At 43.7% G+C, this 21,647-nt stretch overlaps 1 protein-coding gene across 1 annotated transcript in view; it reads right to left on the bottom strand.

The window, feature by feature from the left end:
- The window catches only part of flt4 (fms related receptor tyrosine kinase 4), a 204,955-nt gene that overhangs the window by 130,736 nt on the left and 52,572 nt on the right, over nucleotides 1–21,647 (bottom strand). Inside the window, 2 exon segments of the mRNA XM_084332309.1 lie at nucleotides 5,763–6,037; nucleotides 11,029–11,125. Coding sequence (XP_084188435.1) covers nucleotides 5,763–6,037; nucleotides 11,029–11,125 — 372 coding nt within the window.

A 21,647-nucleotide genomic window follows, 5' to 3' on the forward strand; every position in this document is an offset into this window, starting at 1 on the left:
TGGATTCAGTCTCGTTAACTCAAGCCAGACTTGCGACTCAGGCTAAATGCGCGCGGCCGCTTCAGGTGAAAAGCCAGCACGTATCGATGGCAGAGATCCTGATTCTCTAACGGCATTGATTGATTAATTGATTTGAAACTTTATTGACAGATTGCAATACGGCTCAATCGCCTCGCCGACAAGTTAAATGCGTTATCTATAGGCTAATTTTAAGTCCCTCATTACCTCAATCAATCAGATTATATTTCTTTAAACTTGCCTGCTGGATTGAATAATCAAATGAGATCTTGCTAGCGAAAATAATTAGTTAAACTGTTAAACAGAATTACGATACGGCTCTCTTACCCATTGATTGATGTATAGTCGATCTTTAACTTATCTCTACTGTGGTCTAACGGGTTGTTCGTTTGACTTTCACGCAGACGACCGGTGTTCGAGACCCTAGTCTTTTCCTTCTTTTTGCAATATAGGAATAATTCAATTTGGTGCACGTTGAGAGCTATATAAAGAATGACATCCTCAATGCATGTAGATTTATAATATTTTAACTTAAAACCAGGCTACTTTGGCGTATAATCATTAATATTATATTCAAGAAAATTATATTGGAAACACAGGGTTTTGAACCCCGGTCGCTGGGTTGGCAGGCTTGAGCACTACCGCTGGGCCACTGTGCCAGATGGGATAAATTCATTGTTTATACATTAATGAACGAGAGACCCGTGTTTAGAATATTCCTTATTTTGAATGAAGTTTTATTTCTTTATCCTCATTCATTAATGTGACGTCAACGGCTCATTCAATTCCTCAAATCCGTCAAACAGCGCATCTCATCAGACATCTTAATCCCAGTTACAATTAAAATAACCACGTCATAATGTGTACATCGCACCGAGCGAGCGCCACGGTATATATAACGTGCATTATTTAGGACAAAGTGAATTTAGTATCAGCATTTTGGGTCTATTTTACATTTCAAAAGCCCCCTCTGGAAGAATGGAGCACAAAAACGTAATTCAGAATGGTATAATGCAGATCGTAGACTGTGGGAATAGTTTCAGGAAACGGGCTGTCACTTTTTTGCGGGGGCGTGGCGATGGTTCAGGCTAACTTGAACTTAAACTCTGCTTTCGACCAGGCTCAAACTTTTGGATCTGTTGTCATGGTGATTTGGAAAATCCACGTACGGGGAACCGGAAAGTCCGGCTAACTCAGTTATCCAGTTAAAGTTATCCGGCTAACTCAGTTATCCAGGTACGTGGAACGGGGCCCTGGAGTGTGAGGGGATGTAACACTAAAGATGGCGGCAATGACAAAGAATTGCTGCAAAATAAACATACATATGTTGCTAAAAAAAAAAAAAAAAAATGTATACTTATAACAATTCGATAATTATCGATATCGAGAAATATGATAACATTATCATATCGTTATCGGCCGCGATATAATTTTTTTCCATATCGCCCAGCCCTAGTCTCTACCACTCTATATATTCCTCATGTAATGTAATTTTAGGTGCAGATGCTTTTTTTCTTGTGAAACAAATGCATATTTGAAGTCTAAAGCCATCATTAATCAGGTGAAATGGGGGAAAGAAAGGAAACAAAAAGAATAGTTTTGTGTCAAAGTTCATCTGTTGACCGTGTATGGAGGGGAGTCGTGAACAGGCATCCCTCTGTTTTTAGGGGCTGTGAATGAAAAAGGTTGAGAACCACTGCTCTATACATTGGGACTCAGCGGAGGCCTGTTACAGCCAGCACAGTGCACCACAGTGATTTCCTCCAGCGCACCGGCCAGGATGACCACACGATCTTCATAATGCTGTCATGGAAAGAAGGGGTATCGTTTCAACGCCGGACAGTGCGTGACACTCAGAGCGTCGGAATGTTCAACAATGTTCAACTGCCAATGGAACATTCATCCAAATGATGTGGCTGCCACGGCAACGCAGCAATTTCCTGTGTCAAACGCAATGAAAAGGTAACTCGTAGCTTGGTCCACATAGAGTGCTGTTGTGTTAACTGTGTGGAAATGCTTATTAGCAACTGTAAACATTTCTTTTTAATAAAAATCACTCATCTCTCATGTCTGACATATTCAGCAAGTGGGCTCCTCTGCTGTTCTTGGGGCAGAGTCAACCACTTTAAAACCTAACGGCATAAAGACCACTTTGATATTGAAGTATTTTTATTTTATTTTTCAAACACAAGATCTATTTTCAGTGAGACATCTGTGTTGTTTATGCGTACCTTCCAAGGAAAAGAGAAACTATACAGGGCCCCCTACAGTCTAACCAGAGAGTGGTAGACCTGGTGATGGTCAGGCAGGGCCCCTACAGTCTAACCAGAGAGTGGTAGACCTGGTGATGGTCAGGCAGGGGCCCTACAGTCTAACCAGAGAGTGGTAGACCTGGTGATGGTCAGGCAGGGCCCCTACAGTCTAACCAGAGAGTGGTAGACCTGGTGATGGTCATGCAGGGGCCCCTACAGTCTAACCAGAGAGTGGTAGACCTGGTGATGGTCAGGCAGGGGCCCCTACAGTCTAACCAGAGAGTGGTAGACCTGGTGATGGTCAGGCAGGGGGCCCTACAGTCTAGCCAGAGAGTGGTAGACCTGGTGATGGTCAGGCAGGGGCCCCTACAGTCTAACCAGAGAGTGGTAGACCTGGTGATGGTCAGGCAGGGGGCCCTACAGTCTAACCAGAGAGTGGTAGACCTGGTGATGGTCAGGCAGGGGGCCCTACAGTCTAGCCAGAGAGTGGTAGACCTGGTGATGGTCAGGCAGGGGGCCCTACAGTCTAACCAGAGAGTGGTAGACCTGGTGATGGTCAGGCAGGGGGCCCTACAGTCTAGCCAGAGAGTGGTAGACCTGGTGATGGTGAAGCAGGGGCCCCTACAGTCTAGCCAGAGAGTGGTAGACCTGGTGCGGCAGGGGCCCCTACAGTCTAACCAGGGAGTGGTAGACCTGGTGATGGTCAGGCAGGGAGCCCTACAGTCTAGCCAGAGAGTGGTAGACCTCAGGTCATGCAGGGGCCCTACATCCTAGCCAGAGAGTGGTAGACCTAGTCAGGCAAATAACAGTAGGAGATGAACCACACTCTCTTAGGCTACTGTTCTATAGGGAGGTGTAGTCTGACGTCACTTTGGACCGCCCGCGAGGTCCACCCGTATAGGGATTTATCATTGGGAAAATGGATTATCGGCTCTATTGTAACAATTCTGCCTCATGAACAGTGGAAAGCTTTCCATTTTTGCACAAAATGAGTTCCCTTCTATCACTAACATTATTGTTTAAGCATTTTTGGTTGAAATAAATTAAAAAAAAATTAGGATTAATTGCAAATATTTTCATGTTGAGCTATAGATTGTGGATGAATACACACAGAAAGGTACACCATGCAAATGTCATGCTTTATTTGTTTTAAACGAGACGATTTAGAAATGTTGCGAGGTGGACCGGCCGGAAACGCTAATGACGTAACCACTACTACACCTCCCTATAGACGGTTATTTTATGTTGCAATGTTTGAAAATGCAATAGTTAACAGGAAATACAGCACATTTGGGTCCAAACTGTTCCATAGCAACAGAATTCCAGTGAAACCGTCTATACAGTATTCCATTGAAACTCAAACTTGTGATGTCATCAAGTATGACGTCTGGAGCTGCTCCATAGAATATGAATTTAGGTGAAGCACTGAGAGCATCCAAGGGAATATTCTGTATGTGTACATTTTCAGTTTCAGTACTGATACTACTACTATAGAATGAAGCTCATTTGGGTGTAAAAATAAATACTCCAAACGTTCTGTGGGGTCCACAAAATCACTCCCCAGTTCATAGTCAATGGAGCAGACTTTACTGTATATCTGATGACATCACTAGTTTGATTCTTACTTCTCTGGTTTCGGTCTTTGGGGGAGAGAGTAGCTCATGTTCACAAATGTTGATGGAACTTTCCTAGACCGTGGAAATAACATCTTTTGAATTCTTGATTTGGGTCGTGACCCCCCCCTTTAACTTGTGCCCATGTCTGTGCTCATCAACATGGGTTGAACAGAACAAACATGTTTTAAGTTGAACAGAGCTGGGCATAAATAAATACTTGAATGAACGAATTGCATGTCAACAGTAACACGTGTAACAAAACACACAAAGCCACCCCCCACACACATTGCCTGGACCCCCCCCCCCCAGTATAAACACTCAACATCTGTCATAGAGGGTAATACATACAGGCTAGTCTGGCAGATAGCCTACCCACAGACTGACAGTGGGAAACACGGTGGTACAGTGGTTAGCACTGCTGCCTCACAGCAAGAAGGTCCTGGGTTCGAACAACAGCAGGGCTTCTCTCTGTGTTCGCGTGGGTTTCCTCTGGGTACCCCGGTTTCCTCGAACACCATAAAAGACATGCATGGTAGGCAGGGACTACAGATTAAAATGAGCTCATTAGCTAATTCTGGCATATTTACATTGATGTGGAAACTGAAGATGTTGATTAATGTGCACTGTCCCTGGGTAAAAAAATAAATAACTTAATTTAGTGACTCTACAGTAAACTGCTCTGACATTAGTAATATCTCAGCTGCCTATCTCTGCTAATTCTTAGATAATTAAAAACAAACAAGGCAGCCCCTCTTACCTATGACACATTTACATTTCAATTTTACATTTCATTTTCTTCCCTGTCCCATGGCATCAGCAATGTAATCTATAGCCTAATGAATACTTAGCCACAAATGTATTTTATTACCTGCTTCATGAGAGGGAACAAAATGTGTTAAGAGAAACCCCTTGAGAAATAAAATTGAGTATATTAGCCAATTTGAAGTTGTAGGAGGGATGTTGAGGGCTGGTATCAATGTCACGGCAGTCTGGCTCTGAATCGGAGTCGGATTGTTGGAAAACTTCAACGGGTTGGCGTCAAAAAGTCAGCCGAATCCATTGCTCATCGGGGGCTGCCCGCTCTCATAAGGTTGGTGCTAACATTATTACTATTGTAATGAGTGCTGTGTAATTGACTGCCGTCATTCACGTTTTTGTTTCAGAGACACCTGTAGTAAAGGGGAGGGGAGGAGGGGGCAGAATGCGTGTGCCTGTGTGCACATGCGTATGTGTGTGCGTGTGTGCATGTGCATTTGTGTGTGTGTGCCTGTGTGTGCATGCGTATGTGTGCCTGTGTATGTGTGTGCGTGTGTATGTGTGTGCATTAGGGATGGATACCTTTCACATTTGAACCGATACCGGTACCGGTACCAGTACCTGTGAATCGATACCGGTACCCAACGGTACCTTTTTTCGGTACTTTAGTCTCAAGAAATTTAATTTACCTACCTCAGTCGTAAAAAAAAATCCAAACTTCAAATAACAACAATTTCGACAGTTTTCGGCTTGTCATTGCTCCGACTGCTTTGTTGTTGAATCAAGTCAAATCCTAGGTAAGCATATATATTGTGCGTGTGAACGTTGACATGAAAAGAAAAAAGTAAAAAAAAAAAAAAACTGTTTCTCACTTGATTCGATACTCGGTAGTACCGACATGTTTCGGTTCGGTGCCTCAAAAGTACAGAATTCGGTACCCATCCCTAGTGTGCATGTGTGTTTGTGTGTGTGCATGCGCATGTCTGTGCCTGTGTGTGTGTGCATGTGTGCATGCGTATGTGTGTATGTGCCTGTGTGTGTGCATTGCAATGTTTGTGTGTGTGTGTGCGTGTGTGCATGTGTGCGTGTGCGCGTGTGTCGGCCTCCCTGTGTGACTCACCCCTGACGAACACGTAGACGCTGACGGCGGTGGTGCCGTCGATGACAGCCTTGACGTCCTGGTAGTAGCAGCGGTAGTAGCCGGTGTCATCTCCCCGCGTCTCGCTCAGCACCAGGGTCTTGCAGTACGGTCTCCCAGGCAGCCCCTGACACTCCCTCACCACGGCGGCCCGCTGCCCGGGGGCGCCCGTGGGCCGCAACTGAGCCTGGCGGTCTGTTAGCTCCTGCCCCAGCAGAGTGTGATCGGGCCAGGCCCAGGCCAGTGTCCTCTGTCCCCTGGAGAGACACAGCGGTTTGGGTCGTCATGGCGAGACAGGGGGGGGGGGGGGGGGTTGAGGGCTAATTATCATGTCTCTTTAATGAGATCAAGTGAAATTAGATTTACATTTAGTCATTTAGCTGACGCTTTTATCCAAAGCGACTTACAAGTTTTGTACAACAAGACAGCAGGAAGGGTACAACTCTATCAGCTGAGTAACAATGTTTTCATCAAAGTGTTCAGTGCTACAGTGTAGGTTAGTATATTAGGACAATTGCATGACAGTAAGGTTAGTTTGGGTTAGAGTTATTTTTTTTTATTTTTTTTTTCATTTCAGATAATGATTGAAGAAGTGCGTCTTTAGTCGCCGGCCAAAGATTGGACGGGTTTCAGCTGTCCTAACTGTGGTGGGAAGTTCGTTCTACCATTGTGGGGCAAGGACCGAGAATAGGCGACTTCTCTTTGATGACCCTCCCGGAGCTCGGATAGGGGTAGGTCTGAGGCGGCCATAAGATGCAGAGCATAGGGGTCTTGAGGGTGTATAGTTAGAGACCATTGACCGGAGGTAGGCGGGAGCCGTTCCCTTCGCAATGGGGAGCCAGTGCAGGTCCCTGAGAAGTGGGGTGACATGGGCTGACTTCGGTTGGTTTGAGATCAGGCGGGCCGCTGCGTTCTGAATGAGTTGAAGAGGCTTGGTGGCAGTGGTCGGAAGGCCAGCAAGCAGTGCGTTGCAGTAGTCGAGGTGGGAGATGACTGTTGATTGGACGAGGAGTGGGGTGGCTTCTTTTGTCAGGAAGGGGCGGTTCTGGTTGTCGCTGCGATGTGAGCGGAAAAGTTCAACTGGTCGTCAAGGACAACACCAAGGTTCTAGGTGGTCGCGGATGTGGTCACAGCTGCATTCTCGACTGTGATGGAAAGGTCGGTCAGGGGGGAGGATTTGGCCGGCAGGTGAAGCAATTCTGTTTTGCGTAGGTTCAGTTTGAGGTGGTTGGTCGCCATCCAGGCGGAGATGTCAGACAGACAGGCCGAGATCCGCTCAGAGATTTAGTGTAGAGGGAGAAGAGAAGGGGTCCAAGGACCGAGCCCTGGGGGACACCCGTCCGCAGGGGTCGGGTGGCAGACAGGGTCCCTCTCCATGACACTTGGTAGGAGCGGTCATTGAGGTATGATGTCAGCCATGTCAGCACAGAGCCAGCCACTCCCATTCCTGCGAGGGACGCGAGGAGGATCTGATGTTTGACTGTGTCGAAGGCTGCAAATAGTGACAAGACGGAACTTTTCATCATCGGCACCAAAACCACCCTCACCAGATCCGTACCCATCATACTTACCATCAATGACTCCACCATCACCCCTTCCCCCCTAGTCCGCAACCTCGGTGTCATCCTCGACCCCACCCTCTCATTTGACCCCCATGTCCGCTCCATTGTAAAAACATTGTACTTTCACCTCCGCAACATTGCAAAAATCCGTCACTGCCTTTGCCCCCCTGCTGCTGAATCCCTCATACACGCCTTCATCTCCTCCCGCCTGGACTATTGTAACTCCCTCTTCACTGGCATCACCTCCCGCTCCCTCCATAAACTGCAGATGGTCCAGAACTCAGCCGCCCGCCTCCTCACTAACACCCGGTCCCGTGAACACATCACTCCTGTCCTCCACTCCCTCCACTGGCTCCCGATCAAGGAACGCATCAACTTCAAAACACTACTCCTCACCTTCAAAGCCCTCCATAGCCCCCCCTACCTGACTGACCTCCTTCTCCCCTACTGCGCCACCCGTTCCCTCCGGTCCTCTTCCACTGTTTCCCTCACTGTCCCGTCATCCAAACTTAAAGGTTTTGGTGACCGGGCTTTTTCACGAGCTGCACCCCGACTTTGGAACAATCTCCCTCAGACTGTCCGAGACTCTCCCTCACTCTCCACCTTTAAATCCAGACTCAAAACCTACCTGTTCTCCAAAGCATACAACCTTCCCTACCCATAACCACCCTCCTCCAACCTCTGCACCACCATTAAACCATCTGCCTGCACCACCTCCTTTTCACCTTCCCTACTTTCTCTCCCTCTCCACCCCCCACCCCCCCCTTCCCCTCGGTTTCCTTACTTCCCTGACTGTTCCCCTACTGGACTCTGTATCGGTTACTTGTTACCCGCGGTTGTATGTCCTGCGTCTTCATACTGTTGCTTATTCCCTGTGGTTCTTTGTTTCTCTGTTAATTTGTTTTGCTCATTCTTGTGATGATTTCACAAGAATGATTTGGGTTACTGAAAAGCGCTTCATAAATAAAATGTATTATTATTATTATTATTATTATTATTATTATTATTATTATTATTATTATTATTATTATTATTATTATTATTATTATTATTATTATTATTATAGGTCTAGGAGAATCAGGACAGAGGAGAGGCCTTTCGCTTTTGCCTCTGTGACCGCAATGAGGGCCGTTTCTGTGGAGTGACCAGTCCTGAATCCTGACTGATTAGGGTCTAGGAGGTCATTCTGTAAGAGATAATCAGTGAGTTGGTTGGATACAGCACGTTCAAGTGTTTTAGAAAGGAAGATGTAGGGCTATGTGATGCAATGGGGCCACATTGTAAACTATTCAGTGTTGTATTCAGGGCTGTACAAATAGTGTGCGTGTGTGTGAAAACTGTGCATGTGTGTGTGTGTGTGTGTGTGTGTGTGTGTGTGTGTGTGTGTGTGTGTGTGTGTGTGTGTGTGTGTGTGTGTGTGCACGTGTACCTGTGTTTCAAACCTTTGTTTATTCTTGAGAAAGACATTTACAATGCTGTCGAGATTACAGGCATATTTTGCCTTTTCTTGCATAAGATCAGATCAGATGCAGCGGGGTATGAAAACAAAAGGCTGACTTCCCAAGTTCAGTCTGCACTCTGGGGGACCTGAAGCATAAGTCATCTGAGCGTGTCAGATAGGGTCCATAGTTCCAACCCAGCAACATTGTGATATAAGGTGGTCATTTCCCTGGCAAGGGCCTTAAAAATAAACAGATACCAATGTTTATATACCGCCTCTCTGCCAGTGTGTGTTCTTGATGTTTTATCTGGCTAAATAAAGGTTAAATAATTTTTTTTTAAGTGTGAGTGCGTGTGTGTGTGTGTGTGTGTGTGTGTGTGTGTGTGTGTGTGTGTGTGTGTGTGTGTGTGTGTGTGTGTGTGTGTGTGTGTGTGTGTGTGTGTGTGTGTGTGTGTGTGTGTGTGTGTGTGTGTGTGTGTGTGTGTGTGTGTGTGTGTGTGTGTGTGTGTGTGTGTGTGTGTGTGTTAGCTACACACAGGATAATCCATATTTTCCTGTTTCCAGACAACTGGTGTTCTTTGTCAGATAAATTCAGTTATGGGCAGGTACATTATACCAGGGGTGTCATGAACGAGACTAGAATCATTATGGACCCCTGAATGAATCATTTATGGACCCCTGAATGAATCATTATGGACTATGGACCCCTGAATGAATCATTATGGACCCCTGAATGAATCATTTATGGACCCCTGAATGAATCATTATGGACCCCTGAATGAATCATTATGGACCCCTGAATGAATCATTATGGACCCCTGAATGAATCATTATGGGCCCCTGAATGAATCATTATGGACCCCTGAATGAATCATTATGGACCCCTGAATGAATCATTATGGACCCCTGAATGAATCATTATGGGCCCCTGAATGAATCATTATGGACCCCTGAATGAATCATTATGGACCCCTGAATGAATCATTATGGACCCCTGAATGAATCATTATGGGCCCCTGAATGAATCATTATGGACCCCTGAATGTATCATTATGGACCCTGAATGAATCATTATGGACCACTGAAAGACGATCGCTATGCTTTGACCACATGTCTCTACGGAGACGCCACACAAAAAATGCAATTACTGAAAACGACTAGACTCCAAACCCCATATAGGGGGGCAATAAATGTGTTTCTCTGTGCTATTTCACTGCCGTCATGCGCAGCAGCCATCTATCAGACGGCACATTGTGAAAACTAAATGGACTCGAATGAAACTGATTTCCTCTCTAACGAGGGATACTCTGGAGCGCCGGTCACAGAAGGCCCCAGAACTATTCAACGAATCACGCTGGGAAACGGCCAAAAACATCACCAGCTTTCCAAAGACATTATTTCTTGCTACTGTGGCGGGGAAAGAAACACCCGAATAGAGTGGAGGTTTGGCAACGACTCCTCGTGAGATCTCATGAGGATAAGGGTCCAGGGATGGATCGGAACAGGCTCGTATCTCACCTCTCTTTTGGTTCAAAACACAGTGCCGGCTAAACTTTGGTTGCTCCGACCGTCAAATGAGGACACGCACTTTTGTAGACACAGTATTGTGTTCGAAGGCCGTGTGTGTTGGGGTTCACAATATCATTGCATTAGCAGTCCTCCAATTTCATTTGATCTCATCAAAGATATACAATTAATTGATTTCCCGATTCTGAATAGATCTTCAATTGAATTAGCGATTATCAATTAATAAAATCCCAAGATCGCAATTTTTTCTTTTATAATAATTATTTAATATATATATATTTTGTTATCCCCCAATTGAGTTGTTATGCCAATTCCCTTCCTGGTCGTTGGCTCGTTGCACACATTGCCCCACTGTCGGTCTGGGGAAGGTGTAGACCAGGGGTCGGCAATTAAGTTTGGCCTCGCGATAGGCACTTAAAATATTCTGTTATATGTACAGTGTTATGTGTTACATGTATGTTGTACTACGGTCTGTGGGAGCTGAGAGCTCCCCTGAAATTTCATTGTATACTTGTGTGCAATGACAATTAAAAGTCTATTCTATATTATTAATTTTCCATTGGTTCTACCAGCCCACGAATCTGAAGCCCTGGAATCTAATTTAATCGGAAATCGAATCGATTTTGGGACCTTGTGAATCGAATCGATTTGGGAAATCAGTGGCGATATCCAGCCCTTACAATTATAAAGTCTATAAAGTTCACTCTGCTGCACTTACCTGCATGTAACGGTCAGTGTTTCACGGACTGAAATGGCGATGTCGTCTTTGTGGCTGTCGAGGGCGGGCGGAGTCATAGAAAAACCAATCACCAGACCTGAGGGAGCGAGCAGAGCATTAGGTTCACGTCTCGGAAGCTTATAAAGGTCACTCCGCGCCCAGTGGTTTTGACAGCCACGCCGATAGGCTGTCAAAACCCTGAACCTTCCCGGACGCCGAAATCCTAGACGGCGGTGGCGGCGGCAGGCTCAGACTCACACACACCGCCGCATGTTACTCATTACATTTTTACAAGCTGTAAGGCAATCCGCAGGAAAAGCGTGTTGGCTCCTCCGCGCCTGAGGAACACTCCGGACAGACAAATCATAGGCCCACTCGAGACGCGGCTGTTCCTGCTCGCTACCTTGCGCCGGCTCCGCTGACTTTGTGTTTGGCTTAGCGCGGCCGGGTCTAGAATGTCATTACCCGCCTCCTGCGGTGCCCTCGGAGTGCTATTAGCTCCCAGTCGAGTTTCCACGCCGAGCGTGTATCACTTATAAAAGTGTCACAGTGACTTATGCCTCCACCTGGATGCCATTAGAGAAGCACACAGTAATAGCATGCGATGGAGCTCCACACCTAGCGGGTGTTCGGCCTAGACGGTGTTGAGTTTTTCTTTCTTACATTTGTAAAAGCAAATGAAGACCATTTTCTTTTTAGACCCGTGTGTTTTGATAATGACTCTCACACGTTCACAGCGGTATAATACTTTAGCAATTTCCCAGCAGGGGTAACGAAGGACAGAGAGTTGTACCAAGGGTTACATGGTGCAGCAAATCCACAGCTTCTCCAACACCTTATGACATTTACAGCACCATAACCATGGCTTTTGCTGCATGATAGAAGAGAATATCCCATTTCTTCCACAATCAGAATAAATGTGTGGCACCTGTTACCCTACACACACACTCATACACACGTATTAACACACACACACACACACACACACACACACACACACACACACACACACACACACACACACAAACAACAAACAAACAAACAAACATGGTACAAGACATCAAAGATGAAAACGATACTTGATTCTACAGCGCCAGCAGCAAAAGTAATTAAGGATGATCTCACAACAATAAATGCATGACCTCGATGTCAATCAAAACCCTGTGTTCTGCACAGCCTGAGGACCTCAATGCATCATGGGTACTCTCCTGCCTGGGGAGCTCAATGCATCATGGGTACTCTCCTGCCTGGGGAGCTCAATGCATCATGGGTACTCTCCTGCCTGGGGAGCTCAATGCATCATGGGTACTCTCCTGCCTGGGGAGCTGAATGCATCATGGCTACTCCTCTGCCTGGGGAGCTCAATGCATCATGGGTACTCTCCTGCCTGGGGAGCTCAATGCATCATGGCTACTCCTCTGCCTGGGCAGCTCAATGCATCATGGGTACTCTCCCGCCTGGGGAGCTCAATGCATCATGGCTACTCCTCTGCCTGGGCAGCTCAATGCATCATGGGTACTCTCCTGCCTGGGGAGCTCAATGCATCATGGCTACTCCTCTGCCTGGGCAGCTCAATGCATCATGGGTACTCTCCTGCCTGGGGAGCTCAATGCATCATGGCTACTCCTGACCCTTTAGCTCAGCTGGTTAGTGCGGCCGCCTGTGGATCCTATGGTCCCAGGTTCAAATCCACTCGGATACAGCATGTTGCAAGAGAAAGCAGGATAATGTAGATACAGCCTTTTGAGGTGATGGTTTTGGGAGAAGAGGAAGCACCTACATGACCTGCACATTGTGTCCTACAAATGTAATGTGTAAGTGAGTGAGTAGAAGTGTCAGCGCCACCCAGGGTTCGAAATTAAGGGGGGCTTGGGGCAAAATTCCCTTGAAAATTGACCAAATGCCCTCGAAAATCAGTTAAGGGGGGCAAGAAAAGCCCCCGACACTTTGCACAGATGTTTATCCCTTAGTATGCACTAGGGATGGGCATTTTAAAGAAAAATCCAGATCGATTGATCGCATGCTATACTCGAGTGATCGTGTATTACTCGAAAAGGGGGAAAAACACTTAAAAAAAATTATACAAATAATATTTTATTTTTATTTTATTTATTTATTTTTATTGTTTTACTTATTTTTGTTCATTCACGTATATATTTTTAAGGAAACCAACAAACAGTTATAATCTTACACATACATGTGAACAAATATGTAAAAAAATTAAGAAAATTATAATTTTCTTTCATTTTTTTTTTTTATAATTTCAATTTTTTTTCCTTCTATTTTTCTCATAGCTACGAGTAACGATTATTCACGCTCATCCCTAGTATGCACACGCACAGTATAATATGCATGTAATAAATAGTTTGTTAATAAACTCCGTTACTTGAACAATTTTCACTGTGCTCCTAAATTTCTTTGTGCGCTCCTAAATTTTTATTTAGATTTTTTTTTTTTTATCTACTTTTTCTCCTCATTTAAAATTTTTCTCCAATCCCAATTTTGTATTATCCAATTCTACCCTCCCCTGTCTCGAACGTTGTTAGACCATGCCTCCCACTGGTCTGCCTTTTTTCCTTCTTTTTTTTTTTTAACACATGTGCTCCTTGGGGAAAAGGTCAGCGTAGAGCCCTATATATGGAGACATTAACATTACGTTATCAAACATAGGGACGAAGACTGAAAAAAAAATTGTCTACAATGTTTTATAATCTTTATGTTAATTTTCATCATAAAAATTCGGTGCCCCCGAAATACAAAAAAATCCCCCGAAAATCAATTAAGGGGGGCAAAAAAAGCCCTGTGATTTTTTTTTTATTTCTAACCCTGGCGCCACCTACTGGGCAAGAAGATTGGCTGGATGTATTGTACAAATAGCGTGTTCTGAGCCCAAAACTAGGGCTGTCAGTTTATCGCGTTAATTAGATTAATTAATTACACAGCAAATTATCGCGTTATGAAAATTAACTCAAAATGAATAAATAATTTAAAGGGGAACTATCTTATAAATGGCCTTTTTGAGTGTTTAGCATTGTTTCCTAGCTATGTGAACTTATATTAATATGATCTATGTCTCAAAATTCTCATATTGGCGCATTCTTCCAATTCTCCTCTCACAATATTCACCCTCACTGAACTGAGTCATCTGAAAATGTGCCCTATATGTGATGTCATAAAGACACCGCTGCATGTTAATGTTCAGGTGAACCAGAACGCGCACAGTGGTTTAGGAGCCCAGGCTCAAAACGGCTCGAGATCTTGAGGTAGAAAAATGCTGTTTTTGAGGACTTGATTAGAAATACAAAACAATGAATAAAAAAAATATTTATATTACAGAGGTGTTCCATAGACTCACAGGAATTGTGTAAAAGTGCCCAAATAGTGAAATAAATAGTAAAATAGTTCCCCTTTAATACATTTTTTTTTTTTATCTCATTCATTCCATTAGAACGTAGAATACACATTTACAGACTTTTTTTTAATATGGTCCATTTGCATGTTCTTGGTATCTGATTCTAGGGACATCTATGGATCTCAGGGAATGTATTCCCAGTGTCAGCAATACTGTGTCTGTTACTAGGCTTGAGTAAATTGTAATGAATACATTTTTTTTTATCTTTGACTGTGAATAACACCATGCTAAAATTGACCAGACCTGACAAATCTAAGCAAATGAATAAATGGAAGATGATTAAACAGAAGGTTTTGTAGATCTATACAGTACTGAATTCTGCCATCCGGACACATGCCATTTGAAATATGATTATAGAATATAGAATATCAGGCCTAAAATGGTTATGCGATTAAAATGCGATTAATTAGATTAATTAATTACAAATCCTGTAATTAATTAGATACATTTTTTTAATCGCCTGACAGCACTACCCAAAACAAATAAATAATAATAATAATAATAATAATAATAATAATAATAATAATAATAATAATAATAATAATAATAATAATAATAATAATAATAATAATAATAATAATAATAATAATAATAATAATAATAATAATAATAATAATAATAATAATAATACTAACCATGTAGGGGTGTAAAGGTACACGTATCCGTACCGAACCGAACCGTTTCAGTGTGTACCGTACCGTACCGAACGGCTGTGTAGTGTACAGAACGAATACAATGGTATGTTAACCACTAACGACCACCCACCGGGGGCTTTTTTTTCACAATCTAATTTTTTTTTTTTTTTTTACAAGTCGATTATTAATTTCAATATAGAATATTCGTTGACAGCCCTACAAGTACAATTAGTTACTGCACACTACATCACCACTGAGTGGAACATGGAAAGCCAAACTTTCCCCCACTGTACCGAAAACCCGTACCAAACCTTGACTTCAAAACTGAGGTACGTACCGTACCGTGGTTTTTGTGTACCATTACACCCCTATAAACCATGTACTGTCTTTTTATATTATGCACTCTGCTACTAAGGAATCTACCTTGCCTATATTATTACGTACTATGCTAATATATATGACATATGACATCTTGATTAATTGAAAATGGAGGACCCTGATGTAAACAAGATGAAAGTCTTTTTCTGGTCTGCATCCTCTTAGCAGTTATTTGTATTGAGCCCTACTGTATTGTACCCATTCTGCAATCTGTTAATAAAGTTTTCAATCAATCAATCAAACAGTGGCTCAGGAGGTAGAGCAGTCGTCCGGTGATCAGAAGATTCCCATTTCGATTCCTGCTCCTCCCAGGCAGCGTGTCGAAGTGTCCTTGAGCAAGACACTTAACCCCTAATTGCTCCCGATGAGCAGGTTGGCACCTTGTATAGTTGCCTTCGCTGTCTGTGTGTAAATGTGTGGGTGAATGGGTGAATGTGAGGAGCTGCCAGAGTTGTACCCTTCCTGCTGACTTGTTGTACAGAATTTGTAAGTCGCTTTGGTTAAAAGTGTCAGCTAAATGACTACATGTAAATGTAAATGTAAATGAGTAGAGAAGGTGACTCTGAGTGGATTCATCTATGCATACGTTGGTATAAGGATATAGCAAGTGACCACAATTTGCCAAGTAGGCTATAGCTCTTTTGGCAGCAGTCCTGCATAGGGGAAAATAGGCTAGTTAACACAACATAATAATCCTTCCATAAAATGTAATTGTCCCTCTCACCCCTCGTTAAAGGACACAGTTGCTGGTAAATTGGCATGGAAAACCCTGTTTATTTCCACCATAGGTGCATGATTTCTGTTCAAAACAGCTCTCGAGACGTCTATTGGTTGGCAACACTATGAATAACAGAGAGCGGAGGGAAGGCTGTGTCTGCCGCGCTGATTCATGTGGTTCCCTCCTATAGGAACGTCTATCTGCGTGTTGCCGTCAGTGTTGTCCATCTTGCCTGCTTTTCACAGTCCTCTTTGATGTCAGTGACCTATGACCCCAATAACAGCTTGATTCACAGTTCCACTAACCACATTCATCTCTGGTCAGGATCACGAGAAAGTGAATGAAGGGTTACAAATACCACAAAAATCCCATAAAGTGAAGTATCTTCTTTTGCTCTGGTGTCAACGCTGGTGTTATGATCAATCACGACTAAGCAAAACCCAAAAGACACACTCGGATGGATGTGGTATGGGATATCGGATACACATATTTCAGCAACATTTATTTTTTATTACGAATACCACAGAAATCCCATAAAGTGAAGTCTCCTTGTCCTCTGGTGTCAACGGCTGGTGTTATGATCAATCAAAACTCAATGACACCCCAAAAAATACACTTCTGTGGATGCATGCAGTATGGGATATCTCATTACAGACAAACAGGGGGGTTAAAGAGGGAGGCAGTGAGCGTCTCTGAACTGTTCCCAGCCTCGCTCTCAGCAGGGTATTCCTTCCTCAATAGGCCTCCTCATTCAAAAGGTCTTTAACGCTTCCCAAGAGGAGAGACACGGTTTCCCCTACATATTGTCTTGGCTGAGATGGGAACCTACTGCCACCTTCAATCCCATCCACCATCCCCATCCTCATCCGTACACCACCACCACCGCACACACCACAGTCACATATCTATTCTCCCTCTATAACCGTTAGGCGCGCACCGAGAACACCTTTACACTGACACGCCACTTTGGCGACCTCTAGCGGTTCGGGTGTGTATATTTTTTTATACAATATATATCGAATTAAAGCCCTATTTGTTGCCTGTCGATTGCCGTTTCAGGCGTCAAAATCCGTTCAGCGGTTCTCGAGTTACATGACGATATGTAAGGTGTGCGCAAAAGTCTTTAGCAGACTTTGAATGTTTTCCAATACTACTCCCGACTCCCGATGCTCTAGCTCCGTCAATCATTTGGCGATCTCGAAAATTATTGGACAGGGTTGTAACCAATGAGGCTTTCAAATGATACGCGGGGATAAGCGAATCAGGGATCTAGGTGAAAAGTCACGAGCAAAAACAGGAAGTAAAAAATGGACGAATGCATTGGCGTCTATGAGAAAATGGAAACCTGCAGACCTTTTGGGTGGGCAAATCGTTCTTAATAGGGCCCGCCGGCTGTAAACTACCACAGTGATCTGTCTCATTATATAGACTGTCTCTGGTTAAACTACCACAGTGATCTGTCTCATTATATCGACTGTCTCTGGTTAAACTACCAGTGATCTGTCAGTCTCATTATATAGACAGTCTCTGGTTAAACTACCACAGTGATCTGTCTCATTATATCGACCGTCTCTGGTTAAACTACCACAGTGATCTGTCGCATTATATCGACCGTCTCTGGTTAAACTACCACAGTGATCCGTCTCATTATATCGACTGTCTCTGGTTAAACTACCAGTGATCTGTCTCAATATATAGACCGTCTCTGGTTAAACTACCACAGTGATCTGTCGCATTATATCGACCGTCTCTGGTTAAACTACCACAGTGATCCGTCTCATTATATCGACTGTCTCTGGTTAAACTACCAGTGATCTGTCTCAATATATAGACCGTCTCTGGTTAAACTACCACAGTGATCTGTCTCATAATATATGTAACGGTTGTGACAACGTCATCTTAAACTTCGATGCCCAGAGGGAGTTTCGAACCCGGGTCTCCCACGCCGCGGGCAACAACACAGACCTCTATACCAAGAGGTGAATTCACTGCTTTGTAACGTGTCTTTTGAGGATGAGAGTGAGTTTAACCCATAGCACCGCTACTCACCCCAGCCCTTCGTGACTGCGCTTCACGATACCATCCGTTACATATAGACTGTCTCTGGATACTGGTAGACTAGTTAATGGGGATATTTTAAATGACCCATATTATAAAAAAAATTATATAAAAAAGTTAATATAGGTCATATACAATATATATCGAATTAAAGCCCTATTTGTTGCCTGTCGATTGCCGTTTCAGGCGTCAAAATCCGTTCAGCGGTTCTCGAGTTACATGACGATATGTAAGGTGTGCGCAAAAGTCTTTAGCAGACTTTGAATGTTTTCCAATACTACTCCCGACTCCCGATGCTCTAGCTCCGTCAATCATTTGGCGATCTCGAAAATTATTGGACAGGGTTGTAACCAATGAGGCTTTCAAATGATACGCGGGGATAAGCGAATCAGGGATCTAGGTGAAAAGTCACGAGCAAAAACAGGAAGTAAAAAATGGACGAATGCATTGGCGTCTATGAGAAAATGGAAACCTGCAGACCTTTTGGGTGGGCAAATCGTTCTTAATAGGGCCCGCCGGCTGTAAACTACCACAGTGATCTGTCTCATTATATAGACTGTCTCTGGTTAAACTACCACAGTGATCTGTCTCATTATATCGACTGTCTCTGGTTAAACTACCAGTGATCTGTCAGTCTCATTATATAGACAGTCTCTGGTTAAACTACCACAGTGATCTGTCTCATTATATCGACCGTCTCTGGTTAAACTACCACAGTGATCTGTCGCATTATATCGACCGTCTCTGGTTAAACTACCACAGTGATCCGTCTCATTATATCGACTGTCTCTGGTTAAACTACCAGTGATCTGTCTCAATATATAGACCGTCTCTGGTTAAACTACCACAGTGATCTGTCGCATTATATCGACCGTCTCTGGTTAAACTACCACAGTGATCCGTCTCATTATATCGACTGTCTCTGGTTAAACTACCAGTGATCTGTCTCAATATATAGACCGTCTCTGGTTAAACTACCACAGTGATCTGTCTCATAATATATGTAACGGTTGTGACAACGTCATCTTAAACTTCGATGCCCAGAGGGAGTTTCGAACCCGGGTCTCCCACGCCGCGGGCAACAACACAGACCTCTATACCAAGAGGTGAATTCACTGCTTTGTAACGTGTCTTTTGAGGATGAGAGTGAGTTTAACCCATAGCACCGCTACTCACCCCAGCCCTTCGTGACTGCGCTTCACGATACCATCCGTTACATATAGACTGTCTCTGGATACTGGTAGACTAGTTAATGGGGATATTTTAAATGACCCATATTATAAAAAAAATTATATAAAAAAGTTAATATAGGTCTCTGAGGTCCCCAGAACATGTCTACATACAACTGTGCGCTGTGTACATATTTCTAAGTTTCTCAGTGTTGAGTGAAACAATGCAAAACGCAGGTGAAGGCCATTTTTACATTAGAACCTTTAACCAAAACATGCCTAGTATTTATGTGTATGTGTATTCCTCAAAAACAAGTTATAGATACATTTCCAAAATTCCTGAACTTAACAGCCCATGGAAACTTTCCCGAAACTTTCCAGAAATGTACCGGAAACCTTCGGACCCTTTGCAACCCAGATTTGCACCTTCCGTATTCTTGGGAACAGCAGATTTCCAGTAGGGTGCATGGAGGGGGCGGGAGGGGTGGGGGGGCACGGGATGGTCAAAATACTTCATCTCCTTGCCACGTACCAGCATCCCTCACACAGGTCTTAGTCCCATGCCGGCCTTCCCACGCTGGTCCTCCCACCCCCCCCCCCCCCCCCCTCCGTCCCCTCCGTCCCTTTGATATTCCATGCTTTCATGAGCTCAATATGGGCTCTGCCCACCATGGATACTGGACCTGCACTTTTCTTCCTGTGGCCACAGATGGAGGGTATATTTCAAAGCAGGTCTGAACTTCAAAAGAATGTAGGCTCTCGTGGCAGACGTCACGCAGTTACAGTACAGTTCCAAGTAACTGAAAACAGAGAGGTGAAGAAAGGGTGACCCTTGCGTTACGTTTCGGGTGAAACATTCATTCGACTATACGTGCAGCTCTACATGCAGAGAAGATAACTATGGCTTGGATGCCAAATGTTTGAAGTAAAAAAGGAGACGAGGGCAACATTAAAGTCCCTGTGAAACGGCTAGCAGAATGCTATCTGATTCCACATATTTATGCGTTTTCCTGTAAAAACAGGAAGCTAGGGAGGGACTTTACGGGTTGGCGTTTACAGTAGCCAATAGCGCTGAATGTGCAATTTAGTCGACCCATAAGCTTAGCTAGCGAGCTAATGTTAGCGAAGTATGTTAGCAACATTAGCCAGCAAGATAACATCGAGTGCTGCCGAGTTACAATGTGCTGTGAATGTCATTCTAAAAAGCATTTCATTTGAAGCCAAATTTGTATTATGCCCCTGTGTGCAGGATGACTCATCACGTATTTAATATAATTTTTTTTACTGTTTTACAGGAAATTACAAACTCTAAAATACCATTAAGAATACCTACAAAATAACTTTGTGTCATTGTTGGGACAGATACTGGCGTATAAGTGACAATCAGTGCAAGACATAATGTGATAAAAGAACATAAACATTGACTTCGTGGGGCCTTTAAGAACATGTATCGATTGTGATTATGTCCTTGTGTGAGTGAATGGAAATGTCTGCATAAGTGAGGCTAAGATGGAGCTCTCATCTTTCAGTAAACTCCCTAGCTGAGACCCAGCGATAAACGGCTGTCTGACAAGCATTGAAGAGATAGCACACTTCTTTTCACGGCCCTGACAGGATGCAAAATGGACATCGGTTCTGTAAATGTCAAAGGCTGATTTGCATGGGAGACAACATGACAGGAGATGGGGGTGGGAGAGGGGGGGACCTGTCAAAACAAACATGCATCTGATGCAGAAAGAGGATTCTGCCACCGGTGGTGTAAGCAATTCTTGAGCTCAGAAATGGTGGAATGGTTAAGAACTAGGGATGCTCGATATTGGCTTTTTTACCGATACCGATATACCGATATTGTCCAACTCTTAATTTCCGATACCGATATCAACCGATATAAGCCGATACCGATATATGCAGGGTTTCCCCCCCCCAAAAAACGGAATAATTTCAGGTAATTAACATTACATATCTCTTGTTGTGGAATTAACACAACATTATGCATACTTTTGACAATAAATAAAATCAGAGTTTGTTCTTACTTGCTTGCCTGAGTAAATAAAGGTTATAGAAATGTAAAAAATTTAAATTAAAATAAATTTTTGAAAACCGATACCGGTATTTTCCGATATCACATTTTAATGCCGATATCGGCCGATAATATCGGTAGGCCGATAATATCAGACATCCCTATTAAGAACCCATGTACTCCTATTGACCTAGGATCAGATCTCCACGGAGTTCCTGCCCCTTCATCT

Source organism: Notolepis coatsorum (genome assembly GCF_963971535.1).
Source record: "Notolepis coatsorum genome assembly, chromosome: 16".
In the NCBI taxonomy this organism is placed as follows: domain Eukaryota; kingdom Metazoa; phylum Chordata; class Actinopteri; order Aulopiformes; family Paralepididae; genus Notolepis; species Notolepis coatsorum.